Source organism: Pyrgilauda ruficollis, unplaced genomic scaffold (genome assembly GCF_017590135.1).
Source record: "Pyrgilauda ruficollis isolate IOZ18807 unplaced genomic scaffold, ASM1759013v1 scaffold28, whole genome shotgun sequence".
Classification (NCBI taxonomy): domain Eukaryota; kingdom Metazoa; phylum Chordata; class Aves; order Passeriformes; family Passeridae; genus Pyrgilauda; species Pyrgilauda ruficollis.
In genome coordinates, this window is record NW_024524155.1 from 7813745 (window position 1) to 7840080 (window position 26336).

The 26336-nt window shown below is 39.1% G+C and overlaps 1 protein-coding gene across 5 annotated transcripts; it reads left to right on the plus strand.

Moving 5' to 3' along the window:
- ZC3H14 (zinc finger CCCH-type containing 14) lies at positions 1 to 22115 on the plus strand. Of its 5 annotated transcripts, none has more exons than XM_041472027.1 (18): positions 7 to 303; positions 1061 to 1103; positions 4180 to 4294; positions 7239 to 7279; positions 7425 to 7620; positions 7961 to 8381; positions 9840 to 10000; positions 11071 to 11171; positions 11847 to 12002; positions 13445 to 13519; positions 13976 to 14132; positions 15642 to 15865; positions 17993 to 18113; positions 19050 to 19186; positions 19791 to 19835; positions 20184 to 20278; positions 21131 to 21237; positions 21845 to 22115. In XM_041472027.1, the coding sequence occupies exons 1-18, from the start codon at positions 268 to 270 to the stop codon at positions 21849 to 21851; spliced, it is 2238 nt and encodes a 745-aa protein (XP_041327961.1). In that variant the 5' UTR covers positions 7 to 267; the 3' UTR covers positions 21852 to 22115. The 5 variants fall into 5 exon arrangements, with proteins under 5 accessions (XP_041327963.1, XP_041327961.1, XP_041327962.1 ...); XM_041472028.1 differs by having other exon boundaries at positions 19794 to 19835; XM_041472032.1 differs by lacking the exon at positions 1061 to 1103 and having other exon boundaries at positions 8 to 303.
- Positions 22116 to 26336: the final 4221 nt, after the last annotated feature.

Sequence of the window (26336 nt, forward strand, 5' to 3'; positions counted from 1 at the left end):
TGGCTCTGGCATTCGGAGTTACGCCGGCTCTGTGTCGGGCGGTCAGGAGCAGGCCCCGCGGCCCGCGCCCGCTCAGCCGTGGATCCGCCCGCCGCTCCTTCCCTCGCCCCCGTCTCCCGCCGCGGTGCGGGCGGTGCGGCCGCCGCCCGGCAGGGGGCGGTGCTGGCGGAGGCCGCGAGCTCTACCCGAGCGGCGCTCGGTACCCGCGCGGGCGGCGGTGGGAGCCGGGCCCGGGGCCGCGGGGGACGGGGCAGGCTCGGCGCGGCCATGGAGATCGGCACCGAGATCAGCCGCAAGATCCGGGTGAGACAGAAGCAGCCGGGTCGCTCCCTCCGCCCGCGGCGGGACGCCGGGCCCGCATGTGGGGGCAGGCCCAGTGGCTGAGGCACCGGGCTCCGGCCGGCCCCCCCCGTCACAGCTGCCGGCGGCGGGGTCCTTCGGCCTCGGGACTCCCCGGGGAGGGCGGGAGCAGGAGAGTCGTTTTTGTGGGAAGTGGAGTCGGGGCACCCCTGGCCCCCGCCGGGCAGCTGCCCGGTGCCGTCTGTGTCCCGGGGCTGCCACTGTCGCCCCGCAGAGCCCGCCCGGCCCCGGGGCTGCCCGGGGGCGCGCAGCTTGGCCGGGTGGGAGCCCCCAGTACCGGCAGGGCCTGCCAGCGGCTCCCACTCGGCGGTCACAGTTCGGAAATCCCGGCAGGTTTCTGTTTCCCTGCTGAGGTGGGAAATGCCTTTTATCAAAACAACTTAGATTCGTTTTCTTTGCACCTTATGAGTCCGGGTGGTCTCTGCTTAAAAAAGGACAGCTGGGACTTGGAGGTTGGATGGTAGCGCCAGGAACTGGTCTGTCGGAAATACGGTACAGAGAGTGAGGTTCCGTTGCTCTGCTGTCACCCCTCGCTGTTAGAGCGTTCCTATCCTGAGCAGTAGAGAATAGGAGAAGTTTAACATATTAAACCAATGTGTTGAAACAGTAAACGAGAGAAACTTTGCTAAGCCTCCCACCTCTTTGCAGTTAGAAATACTTTGTTGATCCATCCCTTAAATAATATTTCATTATTTTTTAGGGTGCTATAAAAGGAAAGTTACAGGAGCTGGGGGCTTATGTTGGTAAGTTTTGCCATGTGTTCAGCAATCTTCTCTAGATCATTTTTGTTATGTAGGAAAAAACCCAGCTTAGCTAATGGAACTTACTATTACCTGTGTTGCTGCATACAGAAGCCTTAAGCATGAGAAAAATTACCTGAAGTGCTGGACTAGTAAGAAAGAAAGAGGCATACTTCAGAAAATATTACAGTCTAAGCATAAGAGGAAGCAGTATGTGAACATCAGTATATGAAGAATTAAAAGAAAACAACTGAGAAGTCAGTCTGATAGACTTCGCCTTTAGAAATGGTGGGAAGGGGTTTGAAAGGGAAGCAAACCGTGATGTAAATATCTAAGGAAATTTCTTTGAAGCATTAGGAGAAACATTATATGAAATAAGAGCCTTGGAAATACAGCAGCAGTTTAGCTGTGATCACTCTGAGATGGAATCAGTCTTTCTTAGGCATATTTTTAACAGCTCTTTAATTCAGAGTGAGACATCTGTTGAAATTAGGAGAGAGGACAAAGATGAGTGAGTGGCATAGGAAATTGAAAGGCCAGGTCAGAAACATTATGTGGGGCAAACCTTCAAAATGAAAGAGCTACGTTGAGCTAATGATGATGAAAGACATGTATCTGAATCTTAGAGGCAGGGGGAGATTTTATTTTGGTTTGTGGCAGTCAAGGTGAGCCATGTGAACATCTGTGGTCTGTGTTTGTTTTTTCTGAACCTGGGAGGAAATGGATATGGCACTTCAGAAGTGCAATACTGTTTTCTGCAGCAGTAGAAGTCGGTAACTTAACACAGCATTCTGTTGGAAACAAAATGCCTCAGTCCTGGAACTGCATTGTTGTTGTCTGTGATGCTTCTTGGATTTCAGGTGAAGAAAAGTAATGGAAAGCATAATTTAGTGATCCAGTGAGTTGCAGAGCCAAGTTCAAAGTTTGCTTGAGCTCAAATTCATCTTTCCTATTTCAAGGGAGGCATTGTATTTATGGAAAAATGTATTGGCTCCATAGAAGGGAGTGGCCTATGAGATGACATTCTGAACTCGGTGCCTAGGAACTGTGTTTAGAACTTTTTAATTGTAAAATCATCTTTTTCACCATCTCAAAGCTTGTCTTTAAATAAATAATTTTTTGTTGTTTGTTTGGTTGGGGTTTTTACCATCATTCCAGGTTTCAGTTTCTCAGTCCTTGATTCTTGCTTTCTCCTGTATTTCTGAAATAAAAGTTGTTCTCATCTCTGATACTAAGATGCTAGCCATATTTGATTCCAGCTGTGACTGTTCTTTCTTTGTTTGCCTTCTGTCTCTGTATTCAGAGGACAGGTTTCCTGTATTCCCATGATCAGCAGACAGTGTCTGCAGTTTCTTCTCATTCACCTTCTGAACTTCTTTAAATACCTTTGTGTTCTTTATTGCTAAGTCTGTCTTGCCTTGGCCTCTTTTTTCTTTGTAAGCCACTGTTTCCAAATTTCTGTGATTTTTCAGGTTTCTTTTCTTGACTAGAGTATTTTGGACAACTTTTTAAGTAATCTTTTTCAAAAACTCTCCATTTCTTCTTTCAGTAAAAAGTTGGTTCTCCCTCATTCTGACCTCTGCACAAGAACCATGCTTTTGTTTCTTTCTGTAATTGCTAATTCTTTTGTCTTGAAAAGTCTTCTACAAGAAGATATTTTGAAACTTAGTTGTTGTGTTACAAAGTGCTTACAAAGGAAATATTCATATATTTGAAGCAAGATGAGTCAGTTAATTATTCATCAGCTAGGAAATTTATTAAAAGGCAGTAGTTCCACATGCAGTTTAAGCTGGCATAAGCCAACTAAGTTACTAAGAAAGTTTCTACAGTTACTAAGAAAATTTCTTTCCTTCTTCTATCATACTGTTACAGGTAATTGTGCTAACTTATGCTTTTCTCTGTACTTAAAATATCTTCTTTACTTTATCATGTGTTGAACCACCTGAAGAGCTTATCATGTGAAGGTTTAAGCTCAGAATGGGTTTATGTTTGGCCAGCTGAGTAGTGGTAGTGCAGGTACAATGTGTGAATGGTATTTTTGTACTCTAGGGGGGAGATAATTTATTTACAGTGCACGTAGATACAGAAGAAAGGCAATTCCTTTCATTTGGATTCTGATTTCTATTTTTCATTTTTTAGGTCTTTTTAGTGTTGTGTACTGTCTTAGCTTGATTCAATAAGCACAGCTAGTGCCTTGATTCAGATTCATAATTTGAGGTATTTCCCAGCTGTTTGCACTTACTATTGTTATGTTCACGTCATGCCATGGAGTGGAATTGGAGAGCATGAGACGTTTGATTAAGCTAAATTGAAGTCAGTGCTTAAGAAGCACAACTAATGCCTTTGAGCAACAATTGTGGCAGTCAGTCCTTCAGCAGAGGCCAGAGCTAGGCCAAAGGGAAATGCCAAACACCAAACTCCCCAACCCCTTAATGTGGTAATGTTGGGCCCTAAGCACCTTCCTATGCATTCTGAGGAGTGGGAGTGCCTTGTATGCAAGGGAATGGGTTTCTCACTGTGTATGAAATTGCATGCATTACAGAGTAAAAATTCAGTCTTGAGTTGCTGGGATTTGTTTTATTTTTGTTGGTAGAAAATCTGGAAGTTAATACAGTTTTGATTTGTTCAATGCACATATGAACAATATGCACAGAAATGGATATTTATTTGTTTAGTTTTTGTAACTAAAGGAAATTGACAAGGATGAGGTGCTGTATTTGGCAATATTTGAGGTGATAAATATTGTAGATGTTTGTTAGTATTCAAGAAAAAGAATATAGACAGCAGAGTGGCTTTCTTTTATTTTGTCCTTCTTTCCATTCTATTTACTCCATTTTTAAAATAAACTGATATCCAGCTTATGCTCTTGTGAAGTAGATGATCTTTTATTACTTGCTTGTAAATGAGACTTGTATTGAACCTCAGAGGAAATGGAAGTCTTGTTAATTTGCTTACCTAATCCTCTGCCTGCACAGTCTTTATAGTAAGACAGAAAGAAAATGGTTACTTGTTTAAAGATGTTGGCTATGTCTTCCATGATTTATTATACTTTAAAGCAACGTATTTCTTTTTCTATTAGATGAAGAGCTCCCTGATTATATTATGGTTATGGTGGCCAATAAGAAGAGTCAAGAGCAGATGACAGAAGATCTCTCCCTTTTCCTTGGAAACAATACTGTCAGGTTTACTGTCTGGTATGTTTGCAAGCGACTTGTTGCACTTCCTATCAGTACTGCAGGACTGCTTTCTATAAGTGACACCTGACATTTAAAAAAGTTATTTTCCCATTATGTAATGTGCATTAATAAAAACTTCTACTTTGCATGTCTAATAAGTACATTAGTTTTCGTCTGTCAGCAGTTAGTCTTTTGAGGCGGTAGATGGCAAAGGACTGGAGGACATATTTGTTTATAAGCCAGTCAGATTTGTAAATAATGTGTCAGATAAGTGGGGGCTGTATGTTGACTTAAAATTATTCCTGCAAAAGCCCCCGTGAGCATGAGGGCATTGTTCACTGCAGTTAGATGTGAAGGACCAATCTGTTTGCCTTTATGCTAACAGTGCTTCAGGTTGCTGTGCATGGCAATTACTATATCAGGGCAGATGAGCAGTGGATCTAATTCTGTGTACTGTCTTTGACAAGGCTTAGCACCAAATGCTTAGGTATTCCCACCTCTCAGGCTATTTATTTATTACCAACATCCAACTCCAAAAATCAAAAGTAGAACCTCAGAATTACTGTGAACAGGACAAGTTAGCAACACATCAACTCTGCTGTCAGCTCCTGACAACGTAGATTCATTTATTCCATGCTGCATGACAAATTTAGCTATTATATTTCTCATGCATTTTCTAATACTGAATTTGTTTTACAGTAGAAACCTGTAAGTAAATCCACATTTCAGACATTTGACTCTAGAGATTTTGTTGCTTTCAGAGCTGTGTATTTTTTCAATTTAATCTTATTTCTGAATCTCCTACCTAATAGAGCTTTAAGGAACATTATTTTGTTTTGTATAGCTGAGAAAAATACCACAATTTTTTCTCTTTTTCAGTTTGCTTTCTTTGACATCTTTATACTGACAGTTTGCATTCACTTCCAGTATTTCTTCTATGTAATTACTTCCCAGGGGCTTTTCTGTTATTGAATAGCAGAGAGAAACATTTTAGAAGTTGGCTATATTATCAAATCGTAAATACTGACAAAAAATGAAAAATAGTTCCAGCTATTACAATTCACTTTATTAGCTATTTAAACTGATGGACTTCGAGGTGATAATGTAACTTGTGTGGATATAGTTTGATTTTACTTGCACAGGTTTCATTTTTCTCCTGGCATTTGTCAAAAATATAGTAGAGGAGTACATTTAAACATGGACCTCTTTTGAAAACTGCACAGGCATTTCTTTGCTGCCTTTTGTTGCCTGCCTGGCTGAAGCTTTTGGGTTTCAGTGTATCAGGAAATCATGCAGTTGTCTTTCTCATAGTAGTTTTGGGAATCAGACAAATCAGTGAAGTTTACAAGTGGATGAGGATGTAGCTCCTGTACTACGGTTTTGACTGGATCCTGATATATAGTAAGAAATAGTGTAGCAGAAAACACTTTCAGGGCTTTGTAAATGAAATGAAAATTTTATTGAAAAAATAAGAAATATGTAGAGAAAGCAAATTTCAGTAAAGAAATCAAGATCATTTTATATATTTATATTTAAAATTATGTGTTGACTATATGCACATATTATACCACCAGCTGGTTTTGACACCTGCTTAAATTTTAAACATAGTGACTGTTTTAACCCTAAGTCAGTATTCTCATTTATATATATATGTACACACACACACACACATATATATAAAAATTCAAACTCAATGTTACGAGCGCTCTATCAGGTACCAAAGTAGATAATGGTTAAAAGAAGGATGGAACAGATGACAAGATGAAACCTGTGAATAAGCTGTAAGGGGACTGGTGGAAAAGTGTTACATAGCATTGCAGCTGGGAATTTTATGTGCTTTTACTTCTTCTAAAGACAGCCCAGAATGTGTATGTTCTTAAATGTTGGTTAAATACAGTACTCAGCAAGATCTGCCTTCCTTGGTTTGTCTCTGTAGCTGGTAATTTTTGGGCCTTCTGGCAAAAGTTTTACAGCAATTGTGATGAACCTGGCAATCCTGCTAGTTGGCCACTACTTCTTACTCTGAACCAAGTGTCAGCTCAGTTATTCTGAGGTCAGTATGAAAATTGATCTGCATCACCAGGGCTCAGCTGACAAGTGTTCTAGTGAAAGCTCACAGAAGAACAAGTATAAGCCTTCATTATACCCACATGCACTCTTTTCAATGTGTTCTTGTCCCTTAGCTAATTTCTGATATTCAGCCAAAATTATGAACTTGCCCATTATCAGGTTTGAATTCCAAGTAAGATACGAGTTTAAGTGTTAGGGTTTTTTTCTTTCTTCTCTCTGTAATATGTGTTTATTTTTGAGCAGCCTTATTGTAATAAAGCCACATTATTTTCTGTGTTCCTTCAGCTTAGTGCCTTTTTCACAGGCAAAGGGCAAATTTGGTACTTTGCTGAGTTATTTTTGCTCACCAGCACATCTCACAGAGTATTGTTGGTGTATACAGAGCATGCTGGAAGAATCCTGAGAATCTTACATACTATGAGTTATATACTGCTTGAGTTTGTACTTACAATTATGTTTAACTCTGCTGTGTAATTAAAGTTTCATATACAAAGTAAAATTTTAAGCTATGCTTTAGGCTTCTAACTTAGGTTTTTTGAATCAGTCTTTTTGATACTTAACTCCATTGATTGTAGTGAAAGGTGGATAGTATTGGCTTTGATTAAGTAAACCAACTAAATGCCAAAAGTGGATGATGTGATGAATACTCTGCGTGCATGTGCAAGACATACTAGAGGCAAGGTACTTTAAGCCTCCCTTTTGAGGTTAAACATACTCTGGTTGATGGAAAGTGAAGTCTTAAGGGTGGAAAGGCAGGGGGTTTCCAAGAAATTATTAGTTTCTGTCTATCTCTAGATAGATCTCTCTATCTTTATTAGTTTGAATGTAAGTTAAAGTGTTTTATTCCTCTTTTTTCTCTTTTGCTTCCTTCCTTGTCTGCTGTCTATTTTAGGCTCCATGGTGTTTTGGATAAGCTGCGATCTGTGACTACTGGTAAGTAGGAAAATTAAATTTTGAGTGAAGGGGAGGCTTATTTTTTCTGTGTAGTGTTATATGTCTGAGTTGCAAAAATATCTTGGCTGTTTCGTTAATTTTTTATGTGGTTTTATGTAAAAGTGAAAGGTACCTGTCTCCACAGAACCAACCAGTGTAAAATCTTCAGAATCTAATATCTTTGAGAGCAACCTGCCTTCCAGCAAAAGCAGCTCATGTGTGAGTGATGAGAGGAGGCGGGAGGATATCTTGCCTCCTCTTGCAGTGACAAGCACTCGGACTGAAAGAAATGACTCCAGAGTTTCAACCAGCTCACAGGAGCAGAGGAGCACTGCTTCCAGGTAAGGCTACTGGCTACTTTCTAACACACCTTCAGCCATCAGTAGTTGTGTGAGTGTAGTAGCCATTCTGAAGAGTACAGACACTTGGAAAGATAAAAGTATTTTTGAAGAATAAAGCATAGCTGCAATTTGTTGTACAAAAAACATTAAATTAGAACTTAGTTCTTTAAGCAACATATGGGCCTAGATTAATTAACCAAACTGAAAGATATCATTGTGTTACATTTATATAAACAGTAATACCATTATGATTCTTCCCTGCTGTATTTGATTAAAAGACAGTTCTCATTTTCCAGGACTTGACTTGCAGATAATAGTTGGCGATTTCTTTTTTTATCAGGCAGTCTTGTGAAGATGGTTCTGCATCCCGCTTAACATCTACAGTCAAGCCTTTGAGGGAATTGTCACCTTCTGAAGCTGTAATTGACATTAAACCTGAACCAGATGATCTAATTGATGAAGACCTAAACTTTGTGCAGGAGAATCCTTTGTCACGGAAGAAACCTGTTGTGACTGTAACTTACGGTTCCTCTCGTCCCTCGGCTGAGATCTACCGGCCACCAGCTGTCAGGAGTGCAGATGGCAGCATTCACGTGCCCAGATTGTCACAACAGGGCAGCTTGCAGGGGAGCCGCCAGTTGGACACACAAGGCTGCAGGTCTTTGGAAACGGGCCAGCTGTGCAATCCAGAAGCATTTGGCAGCTTAGCAGCAGGTCACAGACCCACCTCCAAACTCGGTGCTGATAAAGTGGGCAGTGAGGTTGGTACAACCTAAACTATTGTGAAAGTTTCTTCTTGTTAGGAACCTAAATTGCTGTGTACGCTTCAGTAAAATCTTGACCTCAGAGAAATCAAAAGACTTCTGTCGCTGGTACCAGTAGGTTTGAGATTTCATCCTTTGAGTCCACTCAAAGGATGAAAAAAAACCAGATTGCATAATTTGACATCATTATCTGAGAGCTTGCTGCATCTCAGAGTTAACTACTATGTACATCTTCATGTCATATTGACTTGGGCTAACAGGTTAGCATATTAATGAGCTGATTATGATGAATCAGAAATTATAATTCTGATCTTAAGATCATTGAATCAGCATGATTTTCCCTAAGTGCTATGTATTCCCCAGCTTTGCAACATACACTATCTTGTAAATCAGGATTTTTGTCATGCCGTTTATTAGCCTAGATACATTGATAATGAGGATTATTACTACTGTTCTATTTAGAACCATGTCAGTTAAGAATTCTTTGGGATGGATGTTGGACAAGGACAAACTAAAAGATGATTGCTGCCTAAGTACTTTGGAGGCCAAGCTAAGCCAGGCAGGGTGGTAGTCCTAGCTGATAGACTACCCATATGAATGAAGAGCCTTTTTTGAGAGGAATGAAGATGGTTATGACTGCTAATGTTGTAATGAAGTATTTTACATACCTTGTATTGCAAGTGCATCTGCTTTTATTACTGCTCATAAAGTTCTCTGTCTTTGCCCCTACTTAATTCTGTATCAAGTGTAATGAATTTTGCTTGGAAATCTGGAATGCTTTACAAAGATACATGCTGGTGCCTTAGTTTTTGAGAATGGAGAAGTGCAAATGAGAATGTAGTGATTTACATCATGTACATAAATCACTGATGAATGTCAGGAACATCTCTCCTTGGAAATGTTCAAAAAAGGTCTCGTGATACTTCTCTTCTGTTACTGTTTCACGAATAATGTCTGGAAGAGACAACAGGGACCTTGCACTATGTAAACTGGACCATTCTGACTGTGTGTAAAAATTAGCATCCTTTGGATTATGTAGTTTCCTTGCTTAAAATGAATCCTTACACCTATCTGAAATTAGAATTCATACAGAGGAAGAAAATAATTTTTACTGATTTCACTTTTCTCAGACTTTCAACATACTCGTCTTGAAGAATACTATAAATTTCTTTGGAAAACCCTGGTTTTCTTTAGGCAGTGGATAATTTTTCTGTACTTGAGAGATTTTTTTCTTTTTTTTTTTTTTTTCCTTGGGTTGTTTACAGTTACATTTCCAGTGAGATGTTTCAGTGTAAATGTGTCTGATTTTCATATTATCCAGAGCAGTCACTTGTCCAACTGGAATGGAAGTTCTCCATCTCCTGGCTCCAGGTGGAATTGCAGTGCTTTCTTTGCTGGCTCATTGATGGGTGGTTTATGCTACATGAGCTGTTTTGCCTGCTCTGTACATTGTAGGAGGAAAGCTCCCGGAAGAGACGGCTGCCTGTTGTAAGCTCGGTAGTCAAAGTGAAAAGGTTCTGCAATGATGGAGAAGATGAAGAGGAAGAGGAAGACTATGGATTGCGAGCAGGAAGCATCTCCAGCAGTGTGTCTGTACCTGCAAAGCCAGAAAGAAGGTACTGAAGATCTCTGAGTTTTCAAGAAGTAATATAATGAATGAAAACTTTGGAAGTGGGGAAAATCTTTGGAAGTTTACACTTTCAAAAATTGACAGACAAAATTTAGTAAACCATTTTAATATTTTTTGTACTATCTCACAACTCTGTGGATGAGATGGCTGTTTATGCCACCCTTTTGCCTTTGATTTTGTGACCTCTTTTCATTATTGCTTGTAAGATGCAATGGAGTGTGAATTGTTACATTATTTGGGTGAAGCTTACTGGCAAAAGAACATTAATGTTGACATGTTTCAGACCAGGTATTTATTGTGGTAAAATAATTTTTCAGCAATTTGATTTATTTTCAGGAATTATTTTCAAACCAGTTATCACTTGTTCTTTAAGGTGATTTCAACTTTTCAAACAGTCTTCAGAGGTTTTTCCTTTTTTTTTGCTCCCTAATTCTCTCTACGTGTCAGGCATTAGTCAAAATATCTTTTGTATCTGTATCATGAGTCAGTATCTTTTGTATCTGATTTTTAACAATAGAGTAAGAACATAAAAACTAGAGAAGAGGTGGTTCTACTGACCTACAGTGCTAGCTTGTATAAGATTTATTGTAAGCTAATACACTATTTATCTTCAATATCATGGCACATTGGTCTGATTTAAGCCTTTTTTTTGCAAATAATATGTTTTTGATAGAGTCATTCTAATTATGCAGCTGGATCATATTTTTCAGGATGGCTGCATAGTTATTGGTGCCAGCACAAACATAGCAAGAGATAAGCGGTGGGCAGAGGTGGGAAGAAATAAATGGCAGAGAGTGCCTTTCATATGTAGCATGGTTTTACAACAGCTTGAGAGGTGAAATCACACATCTAGACTTCCATTTTTTAGAGCATTTTGTAGATCTCTATCCACTGAGAGAGCAGATTAACTGAAAACTGTTTTCGATAAAGTGATTGTAGATTATGATTTCTGTTAATATTATTTCTGTGGTAACCTGTTGAAACAACTGTCTTTAATGTGGATAGAGTTGCTGTGGAATCTATGTACAATTAATTTTTTTTTTTTATTTCCTTTAGACCTTCATTGCCGCCTTCAAAACAGGCCAATAAGAATTTAATACTGAAAGCAATCTCTGAAGCACAGGAATCAGTTACAAAGACAACCAATTATTCCACTGGTAATTAGCATTGATTTTGCTTGTGTTAATCTGTAATATTTCCAAATTCTGTTGTATAAATCCAAGCTAAAGAAAGCACTTAGAGATAAGACAGAATGCTAAATAGCAAGTCAGTTATGCATGAGGGATTTACCATGTCCTGTTTTGTTACATTGATGTTCAGTGATGAATCATGAAAACATAAACGAGGGAGAGGGCCTTTTTGAACCAAAGTGATTCTATGATTCTGCTGCCATTTTTTGTATTCTATTTGCAAGCACTTCAGCAAAGGGTAGCTGGCATCATATGAAGAGACATATTGCTGATCCATGATTATTTATATGAAAGATGGAATGAAAAGTGATTTCAAAACTATCAGAAAGTACATTAATTATATGTAGAAGTGGATGAATGAGTACTTTGCTGTTGTCACTCTAATCCTTCTCATGCTGTTTTTTCTTACAAGTAGGTGTTCCGAGGTGCCACTCAGGGTGCTCTGTGCACATGCACAAATATACTTGAACAGTAGGAGTTCTGCAGGTAGCTAAAGATGCTTTTTGTGGAGACAGACTTAGGATTTTTTGTGTGTGTGTGTAGGAATTTGTGAGAGTTATTTTAGCACAATATATCTAAAAACAGTACTATTGTGTGATTGGGTAGTATGTAAATGATTTGCCATTGTTTCTCTGTTTAAAGTTCCACAGAAACAGACTGTTCCAGTTGCACCAAGAACTCGGATCAGCCCAGAAGAATCACAGTTAGAAGTAATTCATGTGCAAAACAGACTGCCTGTTCTAAGTTCTCAGCTTCAAGTAGAAGAGTCAAAGGAGCAGACGGTTGAAGAAATTCAAGGTCATCTGATAATATTCTTTAAGAATTTATACTAGGGGATATAATTTTACAAGCTGTGAAAAGGAAAGGAATGCTTTTAATTTTTAAGTTTGCATCAGAAGTTGCATACAGAACTGCCCTGAAGACCATGCAGCTTTCAGAAGCATGGCTGTCAGATAGATACATGTATCCAAACACACACACAGACAATCTCAGAGGAGTTAATCAGTAAGCAAAGAATGTTACAGCATTGTGGCATGTCACTGAAGAATAATTTTGCATAAGCACTTCTATTTGGATAGCTTTTCTTTTCCCCATCCTTTGCATATTTTCCTTAGTATCTTGTAGGAGTAATTCTGTCACAATGCTTAAGTGAGAGTGAAGATACTCTAGAGTTTTTAGAGCAATTTTTCAGCATGTGAAATATTAAAAGATTCTTTCAACACATGATTTCCACACAAATGGTTATAGTGTTTTATTTTTCAGTTTAAATATAAGAATACTCTATTTGCTCTTACAGGACAGCTGATACCAGGCTGTGTCAGCTTTGGTTTTTACTTCTGTTTTGAATCTCCTAAAGGGCAAAATATTTAAAGGCAGTCAGCATGGTTTTCTTATAGAGGATGGAGGATTGTTAGTCACAAGGAATCATAGAAGTAAGGCAGAAGAAAAAATATTTCTATAACAACTACTTATTTTATGCTTGTTAAGTGTTTAGATATTTGAATAATGAATAAAATTTGGTTTTGAGTAAGATTTTTGTTACGTCATCCTATGGCCATTGTAAAGGAATGGTAAACATTGATTATTTTTAAAATATTTTTGCAGTTGCTTATTCCTAATATAGATGTATTTGGAATCTTTCTGCCACCTTAAAGTCACTGAAATTCTATCTGTAAAGTATGTGAGAAAAAGCTTTATCAGCCTTTGAATTAACACACAGAAAATAATTGTGCTAAATATTTTCACTCTTTTGCCATTGAAATGGAAATGATAGCTTGCTTCGGAAATCTACAGAAAGCAAAAATAATTTTTTTAAACCATATCTCAAATGTAGAACAGTGCTGCTCTGATTTGCTTCAGCTCATTTAAGAAAACTGTAAAGTAGTCCCTTGTTAGTTGCTTTCCTCTGTGTGTGTTCTCTGAATGGCCAACTCCTCTACAAATGAGGAGAAGCTTGGCCTTCATCAGTTGCTGTGTCCACAGACTTCATTTGTACTGAGCAGTGATTATGGGAAGGAGTAGTGTCCTACAGTACTTTGATTTTGCCATGTTACTGTTCCTGAAACAATGAGAAAAGGGTTCATAATAATGAGAATGGCTTTTAAAAATGTTAAAAGTGTGAATGTTGTTGTTGTTGATTTTTTTTATCAAAAGAATTTGAGTGTGTGTCTCATTTCTCTATTCTACAGTGTCATGTTAACATGCTGTAAAATGTGCTTCTTATTGCTGTTTTTTTTTAGGAATTGAGCAAAAGGAGCTCTCTTGTCGGCTTCAGATTGATCCTATGATTGAAGATGCCTTGCAAGTGTCTCAGGGTTAAGTCCTGTGGTCTTTTATTTTCAAATCTAATATTACTGGCCAGTGAATGTTAAGATACTCCTTTTCAATTAATTATACTGATTTCTACAATTATCTAGTTTCTCCATCTCTAAGGAGTGAATGCATTACATTAGTAGCTGTTCAGAGGATGATGGATTTGGAGGGCAAGGGGGGTTGCATCCCCTTCAATGCTGTTTCGGTATTGTTTTCAATAGCCATTCCACTTATAAAATTTCCTGATCTGACCTAATGTGGCTTATAGCTTCTGTTGATCCACCTCTGTGGAATTAACAGGGAAGTAAAAATGTTTACTGGAAACTACTAGGAAGAAATTAAAACAAAGTAAGATTAGCTTAATGACCATGTAAATTGATATTAGAAATATGCTATAAGTTAAAAGTACAACTGCCACTTATTTTACTCTTTTCTATGTAATTTTTCTCCCAATGCAGATTACTGTGACCCCGAGTCTCTGGTCCACTCAGATACTCGGTCGTTTATCCTGAAGAAGCCCAGGTTATCAGAGGAGATGGCACAACAGAATCAGCAGTTGGGAAGGAAGGGTCCAGAGGCAGTGCGAGTTCACTCAGGACGTCTGATACAGACACGGTGAAAAGCTACTTCATTTAGGACACTTGCTAGTCAAATTGCTTGTTTGTGGTTTAGATGGAGCCATTTGGTCAGAGTTGTGCTTTGTCAGTTCAGTCAGGAGGTGTGAAATCATGCTAAATGGACTGACTTTGAGTAGCAGAAATAAAAAAGCAGGGGCAAAAAACCTCACAAGAATCTTTCTCTAGGAGAATAATCCTAGGGTCAACTGTAGCTTGAGTGTGTCTTTGATTTGCAAGAAAGAAGAAGGAATTGAAAAATACTGCTCTTCTGTTCTGATTTCTGAAATCTTAGTCAAGTAATCATTTTGCTTGAATTGCCTTTAGTTTTATACCTGTTTCACCCTTGGATTACATTTCTTAAGAAACATCTTTTAACATAGTATTGAGTGTGGTGAAGCCAGGACAGTGATTTAAGGCTCCTTACTGGAGGGTTTGACCAGGAGAAGCTTAAAGTTGATGTCAGCTTCAAACCAAGTTCCAGGTAACAAATAGTCCTACCTGTTACAAGTTAAAACCACTCTGAACAGCATGATGAACTTCATCACACGGGCTGCTGTGCTTGAGAATCTGCTGGTGTTTCCTTTCTGTGAGTGGCTTTCAGCAGCCTGTGTTAATTGAAAACAAAACCAACACTGAGCAAACAAACCCAGAATGATAACCTGGCAATATCACAGTTGAAAGCTGTGACTGTGCTATAAGAGAGAGGTAAATTTTTTCATGTGAATAGGTCAGTTTCTGACTGCTTCAGTCTGAAAATTCTGGTTTCTGTCCTCTTAAAGGCATTCTACAGTGTAGTTGCTTTTAGCCTCATTTCATAGGGGAGCAAAGTTTATCCCATTGCTCTTTGTCTAAGATGAGAACTCCACAGTTCTCCAAATACTTAGAATCACCTGTCATTCAGGAAATCCCTCAGGTGAAATGGATGGGATGGTGAAAGGCTGGAGAAAATGTGTGTGTTCCTTGTTTTAATGCTCCTTCTTATCCATGCTGACTAGTGTCAGATACAGGACACTAGGTTATTAGTGTCTGACCTTTTAGTCAGGCTGAGTGTCAAAGTTCTTAGTAGCAGTATTTCGATTCCCTCATCCTAGTTCTAAAATCTTTTACGCCACCGTTTCATAACGTGCTTTTCAGTAATTTTGAGGAGACACATGTTTGGTGTGTTAAAAGGTTTGTAATTCCAAGAATGCTATTTGCTCTCTTTTTCTGCCTCAAAACTGCAAATTCCACAGGATTGCCTGTTTGTAAATGAGCTTTTGGATCTGTCTGTTGAGCAGAATGCAACAAACTGAACTTGTACCTGAGGGCTGTAGTTCTTATTAATGCCTCAGGGAGACTAGAAGTCAAACTGCTAACTGGGTGCATTACCAGTAATTGATAAAAGGATGTCTGTTACTGCTTGACTCCCCATTGATAAACTTGTACTACTTTCACTCACTACCACAGCTCATATTCACTCAAACCTCTTGAGTCAGAAAATGTAAATTTGCTATGTTTTCTTTGATAGAGACCAGCTTGCACAGCCAGAGAAACCTGCTAGTCCCAAGTTCATTGTGACACTGGATGGCGTGCCCAGTCCACCAGGATACCTCTCTGATCAGGAAGAGGAAGATATGTGTCTAGTGGAAGGATTAAAGCCAGTTCCTCAGCACATGTGTGCTGGTAAAGGACTGAAAGGTCTTCGAGCACAGCAGATGCAAATTGTAACCAGGCAGCTGGAGAACTGTGACGGTAATTACACTGAGCAACAGGATCTAGCCTTGCTGTGCTTGAGCATGGCTACACCTCCTGCATATATCATTCTTAAGAAACCAAAGTGGTGGTGTTTATTCTTCACATTAGATCATTCTTGAGGCAAATGAAATGTGGGAGCTTAGTGGGACCATCTCTTCAGAAGCCTTTGTCTTGGTATATTAGAATAATATGGCACATGGTAGTTCTCCACACATCTTAGTATTGATAAAATTTGGTTGGGTTTTTTTAGGTGTTGGTGTTTTTTTGTTTGTTTGTCTGGGGTTTTTTGTTTTGATTTGGGTTTTTTTTTCTGGTTGGGTTGGGGTTTTTTTTGGTTTTTGTTGTTGCTGGCTTTTTTGTTGTTGTTGTTTTGTTTTTTTTGGTTTTTTGCAAATGTAGTTGATCTTCATTGCCGTAAATCTGCTCTTCTGGTTGACCTGTGACATGCCTTGAACTTTTAAAAATATGTCAGATGGTATTAATGTTTCTCTTGAGGGTTGTGACACCAGAAGGAGCCTGTTCGTGTAAGGTGTTGATAGAGTCCAGTGGTTAGCACCTGAAAGCAGAACTTAGCAGTGCGTGATTTTACGTGAAGGTTTCTATATTCTCTTTCTATATTTCTTTTTAATAACATGGGTAATTGCTTGCTGAACCACATGTTTGAATTGTTTAGAATGCTGACATGGTGATGAAAAACACAGAGGTTACTGTTTTGTCTTAGGCCTGTTGAATACATGCCTGAGGACCATGCTTGGATTCATGTTTACTTCGCTTTCTTAAGAAAATAAGGATCTTTATTTTCTGCAGTAGCAGTGTATCCAAATTTCTGAATAAAGAACACTATTTGATGCTGTACTGAGAACCCTTAAATTGCTTGGATCCAGCTGTAAATGTGTAATGCAATTATGAGAGCAACATAGCAAAAGATCTTTTAAGTCCATGTCCTTTCAGTTCCCTGGCTGCAGAAATACTGCGCATGTCAGACTGTCTTAAAGATTAAGGGAATGTTGTGTATCCATACACTTTACTAGCACAGAGAAACAGTCGTTACAGTACTTTCATGCAAATCCATGCTTTGCTGTGTGTAGCCTCAGACTCCTCACCAAAGCTGTTTGGTAGAGGAGAGTGTTACCAGCACAGTCCTAGCTCTGTTAAGGATTCCTGTGAATTTGCAGGGATGGGTCTGAAGCTCACACACAATCAGGTCCATGTGGAAGTGGTCTGTATGAGCCAATGTGGTCCTACAACAGGATGGCATTATTTGGCTTTGGTGGGTTGCAAGGAGAAGGCATAAATGAGGCTAAGCACGGAATGAAGCTGGAGCAATTTGTGTCATCAGTAGTATCAGAGAAGGAAGTCTAGGCAGTGCTGGAAAACTTTGAAAAGCCAAAGGTTTAGGCAGATTTGTGGAAATAAGACAAAAGCAACATATGTACAATTGTCTAAAATTGGAGAATAAGGTTTTATAAGCAATTTAAATAGGAGAAAGTCAAAGTCCCATGTTCCTGTAAGGGTACTGAAGGTGTAGAATGTTTCAGCTTAGAATTTCTTAAAATACTTTTTGGATTAGAGTCTGGGTTCAGGTAGCTGAAGTGTCTTAACAAATTACATAGAAGTGGTTCTTTTTCAGTATATGCCCCCATAATAATAAATCTGATTATCATAAAAATTGATTTTTAACTTTCACCTCTTGAAATAATTTTCTAGAGTAAAAAATATCTTGGAGAAAGAAGCATGTCTAGAATTAACTCATGGCTCAGCAGAACAGTCATAACTCAGGTTCAGTTGGGGTCATTACCTTGTCTGTCCAAATCTTTAAATCAGTTTGGATTGAAAAAGAAAACTGATTTATTTTGCTTGTAAACAGTGCAAATTTGATCTTTTATGATCAAGCTTCCAAAAGGCAGCTGTCAGTCTAGTATTATGACTTTCCACTTTATGGTTTTGAAAATTTTCTTCAGAAAATATGATGTATATAAACTTTTATTGTCATGACTTTTTTGATTAAGAGAGAATAGAAGTACAGTGGATTTTGATTATGCTAGATTGTTTACACCAAGTTGCATATAGAATCATAAAGGTCCCAGCTTGGGGTTATTTTTTTTCTTGTTTCTTACCATCCAGTGGAAATGGAAGACTTAAGTATGCTACAAAAGCAGGAGAAGGTGCTGGAGCGCTGCAAGTACTGGCCTGCCTGTAAAAATGGAGATGAATGTGTGTACCATCACCCCACACTACCTTGCAAGTGAGTAGTACAGAGTTCATCCACATGACATGCTATTTTGATTTTCATTCCAGTGCTGCAAACTTCCGCTCTGTGTCAGTAAATATTCCAAGGCAGCACAAACCTGTCAGGGCAGGATCAGAGCTAGATTACCACACTGTTATTTCTCCTGTTTTCCACCCCTCTCCCAAGTGTCAGAACACAGGAATGGCTGCTGCACCCTTGCAGAAGAAAGCTTTAGTTTAGAGTACAGGCTGCTGTTCCTGAGTTGCTTGAAGATGCAGGAATTAGCATCTTAAAAGAATAGGCCTTCTTCTGCCAGCTGTTACAGTGCTTTTGAGGATTAGGTTATCATTATGTAGTAATGCTGTGATTGTGGGTTTTAAATTTGAAAGAGAAGGTGAACTCTGGAATGTGCCCTGTGCCTTTGACTTCTCTTCCATAAGCAGAAACAGTCCAGGAAAACAGTGCCTGTTTTGAGGTAACTCTTATCAGATTGGGTAATTTCAGTTTCTTGGACATTTGAATTATCTTATAAAATCTGGTGAAACTAAATTCAAAATAAAAGTCTTCAGAAAAAATCATGTTACTTAGGGAACACTACACCTCTCTCTGGGGAAGGTCTGATTTCAAATTGCCTTTTGCCACTCTGCTGCACAGTAAAAGGGATGTGTCCTGGCTTGCACCAAGGAGTTTGGGACCAAACTGTTCTGAGAGTGAGGTGGTTCAGTTGTTCACTGCATGGAGGGGGGTGGTCTACAAGAAGGGCAGCTGAGTGCAGGTGTGCGGGTGCACAGCTTGTGCACTACACCCTGTGCCCCACTTGGGAAGGAACCAAGACGTGCCCCAGCCCTGCTGCACTTCTGGCTTTCTGTGATACTCTGGCTTTCATGTGCAACAGATGTTTGGGGATTTTGCTCCAAATATGAGCTTTTGACTCAGTTTCTTTTTCCTCAGAGTTTTTCCTAACTGCAAATTTGCTGATAAATGTCTGTTCATCCATCCAAACTGTAAATATGATGCGAAGTGCACTAAGCCAGATTGTCCTTACACTCATGCCAGTCGACGAACACCCCATCCATCTCCTAAACTAGGTGAGCACATCTTGTTTTTTGAGCTTTAAATGATAGTGCTAAAGGGACAACAGTATTTTTGGAAACAGAAACTGACAGGGATTAAAAAAAATTTTTTTTGCTTGAGTTACCTAATTTTCATACAAATCTTAATGCAAGATGAAGAATAATAATCCAGTGTTACTGCAAAAACTGTTACTAGAAAAATGAAGGCTGTACAAGGCCAAAGTGGTGACTTGCATAAGTGTCTGTTTCTCTGAAGGCATTAACCAGCACTGCAATTTTGCTCAGATTTTTTTCTTAAACTGGACACATGTTGTACCAAGGGCTTGTGACACATGCTGAAAACAGAGGCTCCTGCCTTGGAACATTTTTTTCTTTAATGCCAGTGTAGAAGTGAAGTTGGTGTAATGATGAGATGACTTCTGGGGTGAGGTTACTTGGAAAAGGCAGTAGCTGTGTTTGATACGGGTTGGTGTTGCTGAGCCTTTGAACCATGCCGAGGTGCAGGGCCTTTACTGCATGGTCTTTTGGAAGTCATTTAGCCCCTAGTCACAGTTCAGTGCAGTTTTGTTACCTTGCCAGAAACCAAGTACATTGCGCTTGTCTCCTGTATCATTTCCAGCAGCTCCTCTGTATTCCTGGAAAGTGCAGTGCCTGTGCTTCTCAGGTCAGTTGAAACCCTAACAGGCTTCCTGCTGTCTAAATTTAACATTTGAGATTCTCCGCCTACCAGAATCTCTGTGTAATTTGTTGGAAGTTTTGCCTTGACCATGGTACTTCCTGTCCTGTAATGTTGAAGAACCAAGTTAAATGATTACCTGATAGCTTGTTTTACTCCAGGATCTACTAACTGCATTGGGAAATGCTGTTTATATTTCTTGCTGAATTTTGGTGTATTATAAAATGGAAATTCTAGCAGAAAGATTGATACATTTAAGGTTGTGCAAAGCTGTCTTAAAAAGGCAATTTATTCTGATCCAGACTCATTTCCTGTTCTTTTTGTTTCTACTATTAGCACCCCTGCCCACACTGTCCATACCCTCCAGTAGTCCACTGTGCAAGTTTTTTCCAGCTTGTAAGAAAATGGAGTGTCCATTTTACCATCCAAAAGTAAGATATATCTCCTATCTTCCTTCCTTTCTAGAAAGAGACTTAAAACATGCTACTTTGCGACAGGAAATGTTACTAGGATTTTACACTTTTTGCTATTACTGTTCACATTTTAACTTTGCCTTATAAGCAGAATACACAAAAGTAGTGACTTAAGGAATTTGGAAAATTATACTTTTAAGTTCTCTTTCTACCAGTTGCTGCTGGGGAGCTTCAAACAAGCTATATCGCTTCAAAATATACCCAGCCAGGATGCTGGGGGCAGAGAGGAGCCTTTTGGGAAGGAATATGTCTCAAGACTCTTGACTCTTCCTTCAGATATGGTGCAACATACAAAAACTTTAAAGATTGCCCAGTTACCCTAAAATTTATTAATGTAATCTTTATACTACAGGAGTCTGTAGTCTGGGTACATCTACAGAATTGTGTCCCTGCATCTAATGCCAGGAAATGCAGTGCTCTTTCCAGCCCTAATAATGCCAAAATACCCATGCTCAGATACTATATTAGCCAGATACTCTGGCTTTTCTCCCCCCTCAGGTAATGCTGTGTCATGCTCCCAACTTGTACGCAAAGATCAATTCAAGCTGAACCCTGTAAACTCTTGCAAGCAAAGGAATTTCCACCAGTCAGTGCAGTGGCAGTTTTGGAGCATGAAATTCATAGTTGGTACTTCTTAAAAAGGATTTTTTTCACTGGGTTGAGCTGGTTGCACTGCTGGAGGTGGCTGTTGGCTCAGTTGCAGGTGAGATGTGTCACACAGCAATACCAGGGTCACAGTGCAGCTCAGCATGTTCAGGAGTTCAGGCAGCCAGCACTGAGCAGCCTCTTCTGAAATACTTTTGGTTTTAGCATTGTAGGTTTAATACACAGTGTACAAGACCAGACTGCACTTTCTACCATCCCAGTGTTGCTGTACCTCCACGCCACGCCTTGAAATGGACTCGAACTCAAGCCAGGTGAGAAATACTCTAAACCTAAGAAAAATAAAAGGTGTGTTGTGACATTACTAATGTAGTTTTACTCACAGAAGTAATGTGTGTGTGAGGAACAACAAAGATGTATGAAGAAAGATACCCCTTTATGGGCAGCTTTCTTTTAAAGACAGCTCTGTGATGTTGTTTGGTAGCAGTTGTATAAACATTAACTAATGTGATGCAAGCCTGATAAACAAGTGCCCTGCAGCTGAGATAGTGCAGTCACTGGAATCCTGACCTGGACAGGTGGTGTTTTCTGAGTTGTATTTGAATAAAGCTGAAAATCCTTTTACCATTGTTTTATCTTATGTCTAAGCTGTCTTTTCCACAGTAGGGTTCAGCTGTTTTCTTTTGAGTGTTTCTGGCAGAGCAGCTCCTTCCTGGCACCTACCTGTGATTTCATAGACCAGTAGCAGACTTCCCAAAGCTGCAGCTATGCGCCTGCCATAATGCTCATGTGATTTAATGATCCAATCCCCTCTGCAAAGGTTTTAACCATTACAGGGGTAGGGCACTGAGCAATTCTCAAATCATCTTTACAGAGGGGTAGAATTGCTTCTCATGGAATTGTTTTTTTCTTCCTCCTCAGTGAATGAATATGATACAACCTGGGACTGAGCTTTGCCTCCTCTGGACAGTAGAGGACAGGAGGATCAACCACCAGGACAGCAGGAAAGACTCACATTTTGGACTTTGAATATACATTGTTTTCATAAAACGAGGTTGATTGCATACTTGAAATGTCTCTAATTTTCCAAGTTTGTAAGTTTGGACAATTTTACATTTTTTTTACACTGTAAGAAAAAAACATCTGTGTAAGAAAAGTTTTGCTTTAAGTTCCATTAAAAACCTTCAAAGCACATTTTGTGTTCTGTTTGGGTAGTGTTCCTTGTTTAAGGGTTGGTGTGTTGAAGAATAAAGTATGGCAGCAGAAGCACTTAGAAAGCTTATTCCTGTGTTGGGATCATACTGGAAGTACTTTTTGTCCAAGTGTTTGGTACAGTGCACCTGGCTGCACTGCTGTCACAGCACCCAGGGACTGGGTAAAGACAGATGCTTTGTCTTTTGGGTGTTGTTCTAGTGCAGTGGTCGTCACAGTCGTCCTGCTCTCTAAAATGAGGACAAAAAGACAGGGGAAACAAACAGCTTCATAAGCCAGAACAATTAAAGAATTACTGATACTGTTCTCCACTTAAAAAGCCTATGAATTGCCACTTCACTTGAAAATAGATACTCTGAGATGTCTCAGTTTATACCCAGAAGAAAGAAAGTACTGTTGAACTTCTAAGGAGTTCTTTTTTCCTGCTCTTTCCTGAGTACACTGGTTTTCCCCTTCAAGAAAGTTCCTGTGACTTATATGGCAAAAAAATAATGCACACACATGCCCATAAATACAGTTAAGTGGTATTAAAATGATGAAAAGTGTTGAACAGTAACATAAATGCACTTTTTTATTAAATCTTTTTTATATTTTGGGGAACTACATTTTCACAAAAATATACAAAAGAATTTCTTTTTACAAATATTTACATTCAATATCAGAAAACAATGATAGCTACATATTTTAAACTTAAATTTGACAAATATAGTCTTGAATTCTGAAACTTAACACTCCAGGAAAAGTATTTTTAATTTTTTTTAAATAAAGTACTCAAAGTTCATATTCAAATTTTAAAAAAATCTTAATTAATGCAAAAATCTGACATTTAATTTATATATATATATACTTTAAATAAACATACAACATTGTTACAGGAATTAGATGTTCATGGTGGAAACCAAAATGGAGAACACTTAAACCCATGATCCATATAATATATGACCATACCTTTGGACTAGTTTAAAATACCTTTTTTTTTCTTTTTTTTTTTTTTATTTTATTGTTAAACTAAGAGGGATTATCTGACACACTCCATAATGAAACAACAAGTCTGAACAGACAACTGCATTTTAAGCTTAAAGAACTACAGTAAAATATTTTTGTAAGGTGACCTGACAGGGGGCTGGAGAGGAGAGGATGCGCTCTGGTGTTGCACAGAGCACAGCTGGAATGGGTTTCCAGATGAAAGACTGCAAAGAACATTATTTTTCTACAGGATTTCCCAATGCCTTCATTAGCTGTCCCTTGCAGAAATAGCTGCCACCATTAAACTATTTTGCATGTGAGATGAGGAGACAAGAATTTGTAAGGGCAGCAGAAGACCAGGACCATCTCCATTGGTGCATTTCCACTGCTGTGCTGGGCTATCACCAATTGCTCAGTGTTCAGTGTGAGAAAAGCTTTTCCTCTGCTAAAAACAGTGAACAAATCAAGCTACAAAGCTAAACCTGCATTTTTTTTAAAAAGGAAATGGTTCTAATGCAATTAGTTTGTTACATTTTCAAGTTATCATTTTGGGCTTGAGTGTATTCTAATATGGAATTTTACATTTAAAATGCCTTAGCTTGCTTCACAAATCAGTAATGCAGCTTTTCCATTACTTTATCCTGTATACCTATAACTGAACTAAAAAGCAGAAATTAAGCTAATTACCAGATACTGCTAAAAAAAAAAAAACCAAAAACAAACAAACAAGCTATTTTGCACCTAAAACCACAACACCAGAGTACATAGTAGCAAGAAAAGGAAAAACAGACCAGAAATGTGTAAAGTACTACCCAACAGCACCAACATTTCACAAAGTACAGGAAACCATTTTTATTTCATGCAATGTGTGTCTGTGTTCATGCCTGGAGTTCCTTTAGAAAGGATATCTACTGGATTCCAAAAGAATACAGTGTCACACATGTCCTGGGTGCAACTGATGATTGAAAAAATCATGGTTTTATGGCAGTACCACTTCCAGTTCCATTGCATGGAAAGATCCACCCCTCCTTCTCCCCCATCTCAAGAATTTGTAATTAAGTTAATAGAAAATTAATTTCAGCAACAGAATGCTTGGGAGTGGCTTTGGCCATTACAAATGACCACAGTAACAGCAAATCTGTGGTTAAAGTTGGCCCTTTCAGCCACTACATTGAAAAAATAAACTTATTTGGTGGCTGGGAGGGGGGAGCTGGGATAGGGACTTCTGTGGGAAGGAGGCAGTAGTAAGAGCCAAAGCTAATGAAGGAATAATGGAGGATATTACATAAACATGTCTTTGTTTACCCTAAAGGCTTACAATCCTGCAGAGGACTGAAACTAAAATACCCCTCTACTACAGCCCTTTTTCAGAGCCCACCAATGCAATGCTTGTTGCAATAATTTATATTTTATTCTTATGGCCTTGTCTTCTTCCTCAGCCCCACTGAGAGCAGCTGAAGGCAGCACCAGCTTTATGAGCTCTGCAGCACCACTCACAATGGGACAATAGCAATTGTCCCTTCATCTTAGAAAATTGGTAAAGCACAACTGGCCTTAATCCTCTGGTTTAACACACCCACGATGTGGGTGCCACTTAGTAGTTGAGTGGGTACAACCTGCTTTCCTTTACAAACAGCGCGAGTCACATGGATCTTCACATCACTGCAACAAACGTGACAGTACTTTGGGGGATATCATTAGAAAACAAAAACATTTGAGTTTTTGGTTTCTTTCTGTTTTTCAATAAAACACATGACATCAGTGCCCAAACTAAGCAAGACAGGGTCCTGCAAAGGGCAAAATCACTTTGCAGGGTCTTGAAGGTATCCCACAAACAGCAACAGAAACTAAGGAAACGCCTATTTTGGCTTCTGGAAGAGAAATCCAAACATACCAAGCAATAGGAACATCCTGCCTCTCGTGTCCCAAACTCAACTGCCTTCTTGCAAGTGGAGAAGGATCAGTCCTGCTATTCATGCACAAATTTTGTGTTTCTTACAAAGAGTTGCTACAAATAAATCCAGTTGTCTAACCAGCACCTATAATGAGTTTGGATTGTTTTTTACATAAAGTTTACCACAATTATTTCCTTTTTTAGTAATGGTTTACTATGGGATAAAATCAAGAATTTTATACTGATTTATTTCTCTGATATATACTGATTTATATACTCAGATGTATTTGTTGGGTCTAATTACATTCACCTGACTTCCTATATATTTGAAGGCCCATGGCATCCAACCGCTGAAGGAAAATTTGGCTCAAGTAGGATCTGAACCACCCTCTGCAGATTCCTCTGCCTGTCACACCTTGAGTTAAATGTAAAAGCCCACAGCTTTCATGTCTGTCACCTTAAATGTTGTGAATGCCTGGGAACAGAATCAAGAACTGCTGAATAGGAAAGAAACACGAGGCAGTAATTGCGACATCTTGGTTAAGAAGAGTTTTTTGAAGTATAATATTTCTTTGGTTTAATATTTTTTGTTTGAAGAACAATTTCATAAGAGGCCTATTAAAACAATCCATGTTTGGTTTAGGTAGAAAGATAAGTAACCTTTTAAAATACATCCTTCAACTCTTTTGCCTGAGCTCTCAGTACTACAGAGCACTTCTGTCTCAATAGCACTTTCTTTGTTCCACGGCACCCAGTGCAGCTGTGGGTAACCTGCTGTTTGCTGCTGCACCTCAGCTCCGAACAGGTGTCCCACAGGTACAGGAGTGCAGACAGCGGTGAGTGGGAGTGGCTGCATCTTCCCAAAAACAGAGCAACCAAAGTTGCCTGCAGCCATTCCTTGAGCACTCTGCTGCTCTCCAGCGCTTACACTTCCCAAGCAGCCACTGAATGCTTCCCACTTGAAAGAAGATGTTTGCCACTCACCACCACCCATGTCACTTCTTTCTATTTTCTGTCAAAACTAGCCTTTGCCTATTTTTGAGTGTTCCTTTCTCTGCTTTCCTTTCTTCTGCCTTTTCTCCATGTTTGTTTACTGGTTTCCTGTTACTGCTTCTTCCACCTTGTGTTCCATAATTCCAAAAAGAAGAGGAAATGATAAGCATTATGGAAATGAGAAGAATTGCCTACTGCTAAGACCTTACACCTTTTTTTGTTTTGTTTTAAACAGAGGGGAAGGAGAAGAGAACACGTTCCACACTTTTTTTCCCTCTTCCTTTCCAAAGAAGTAGTGAATAGGTTGGATTGCTGATCTCACAGTTAACAGAAAAACAGATCAAGGTA

Bases quoted from the DNA above. Each gene is read 5' to 3' on its own strand.
- ZC3H14 (XM_041472027.1), top strand. From the start codon at position 268: ATGGAGATCGGCACCGAGATCAGCCGCAAGATCCGG. The intron at 4,295-7,238 runs GTATGTTTGCAA...TGTCTATTTTAG, and splicing joins ACTGTCAGGTTTACTGTCTG to GCTCCATGGTGTTTTGGATA. The intron at 14,133-15,641 runs GTGAAAAGCTAC...TTTCTTTGATAG, and splicing joins GGACGTCTGATACAGACACG to AGACCAGCTTGCACAGCCAG.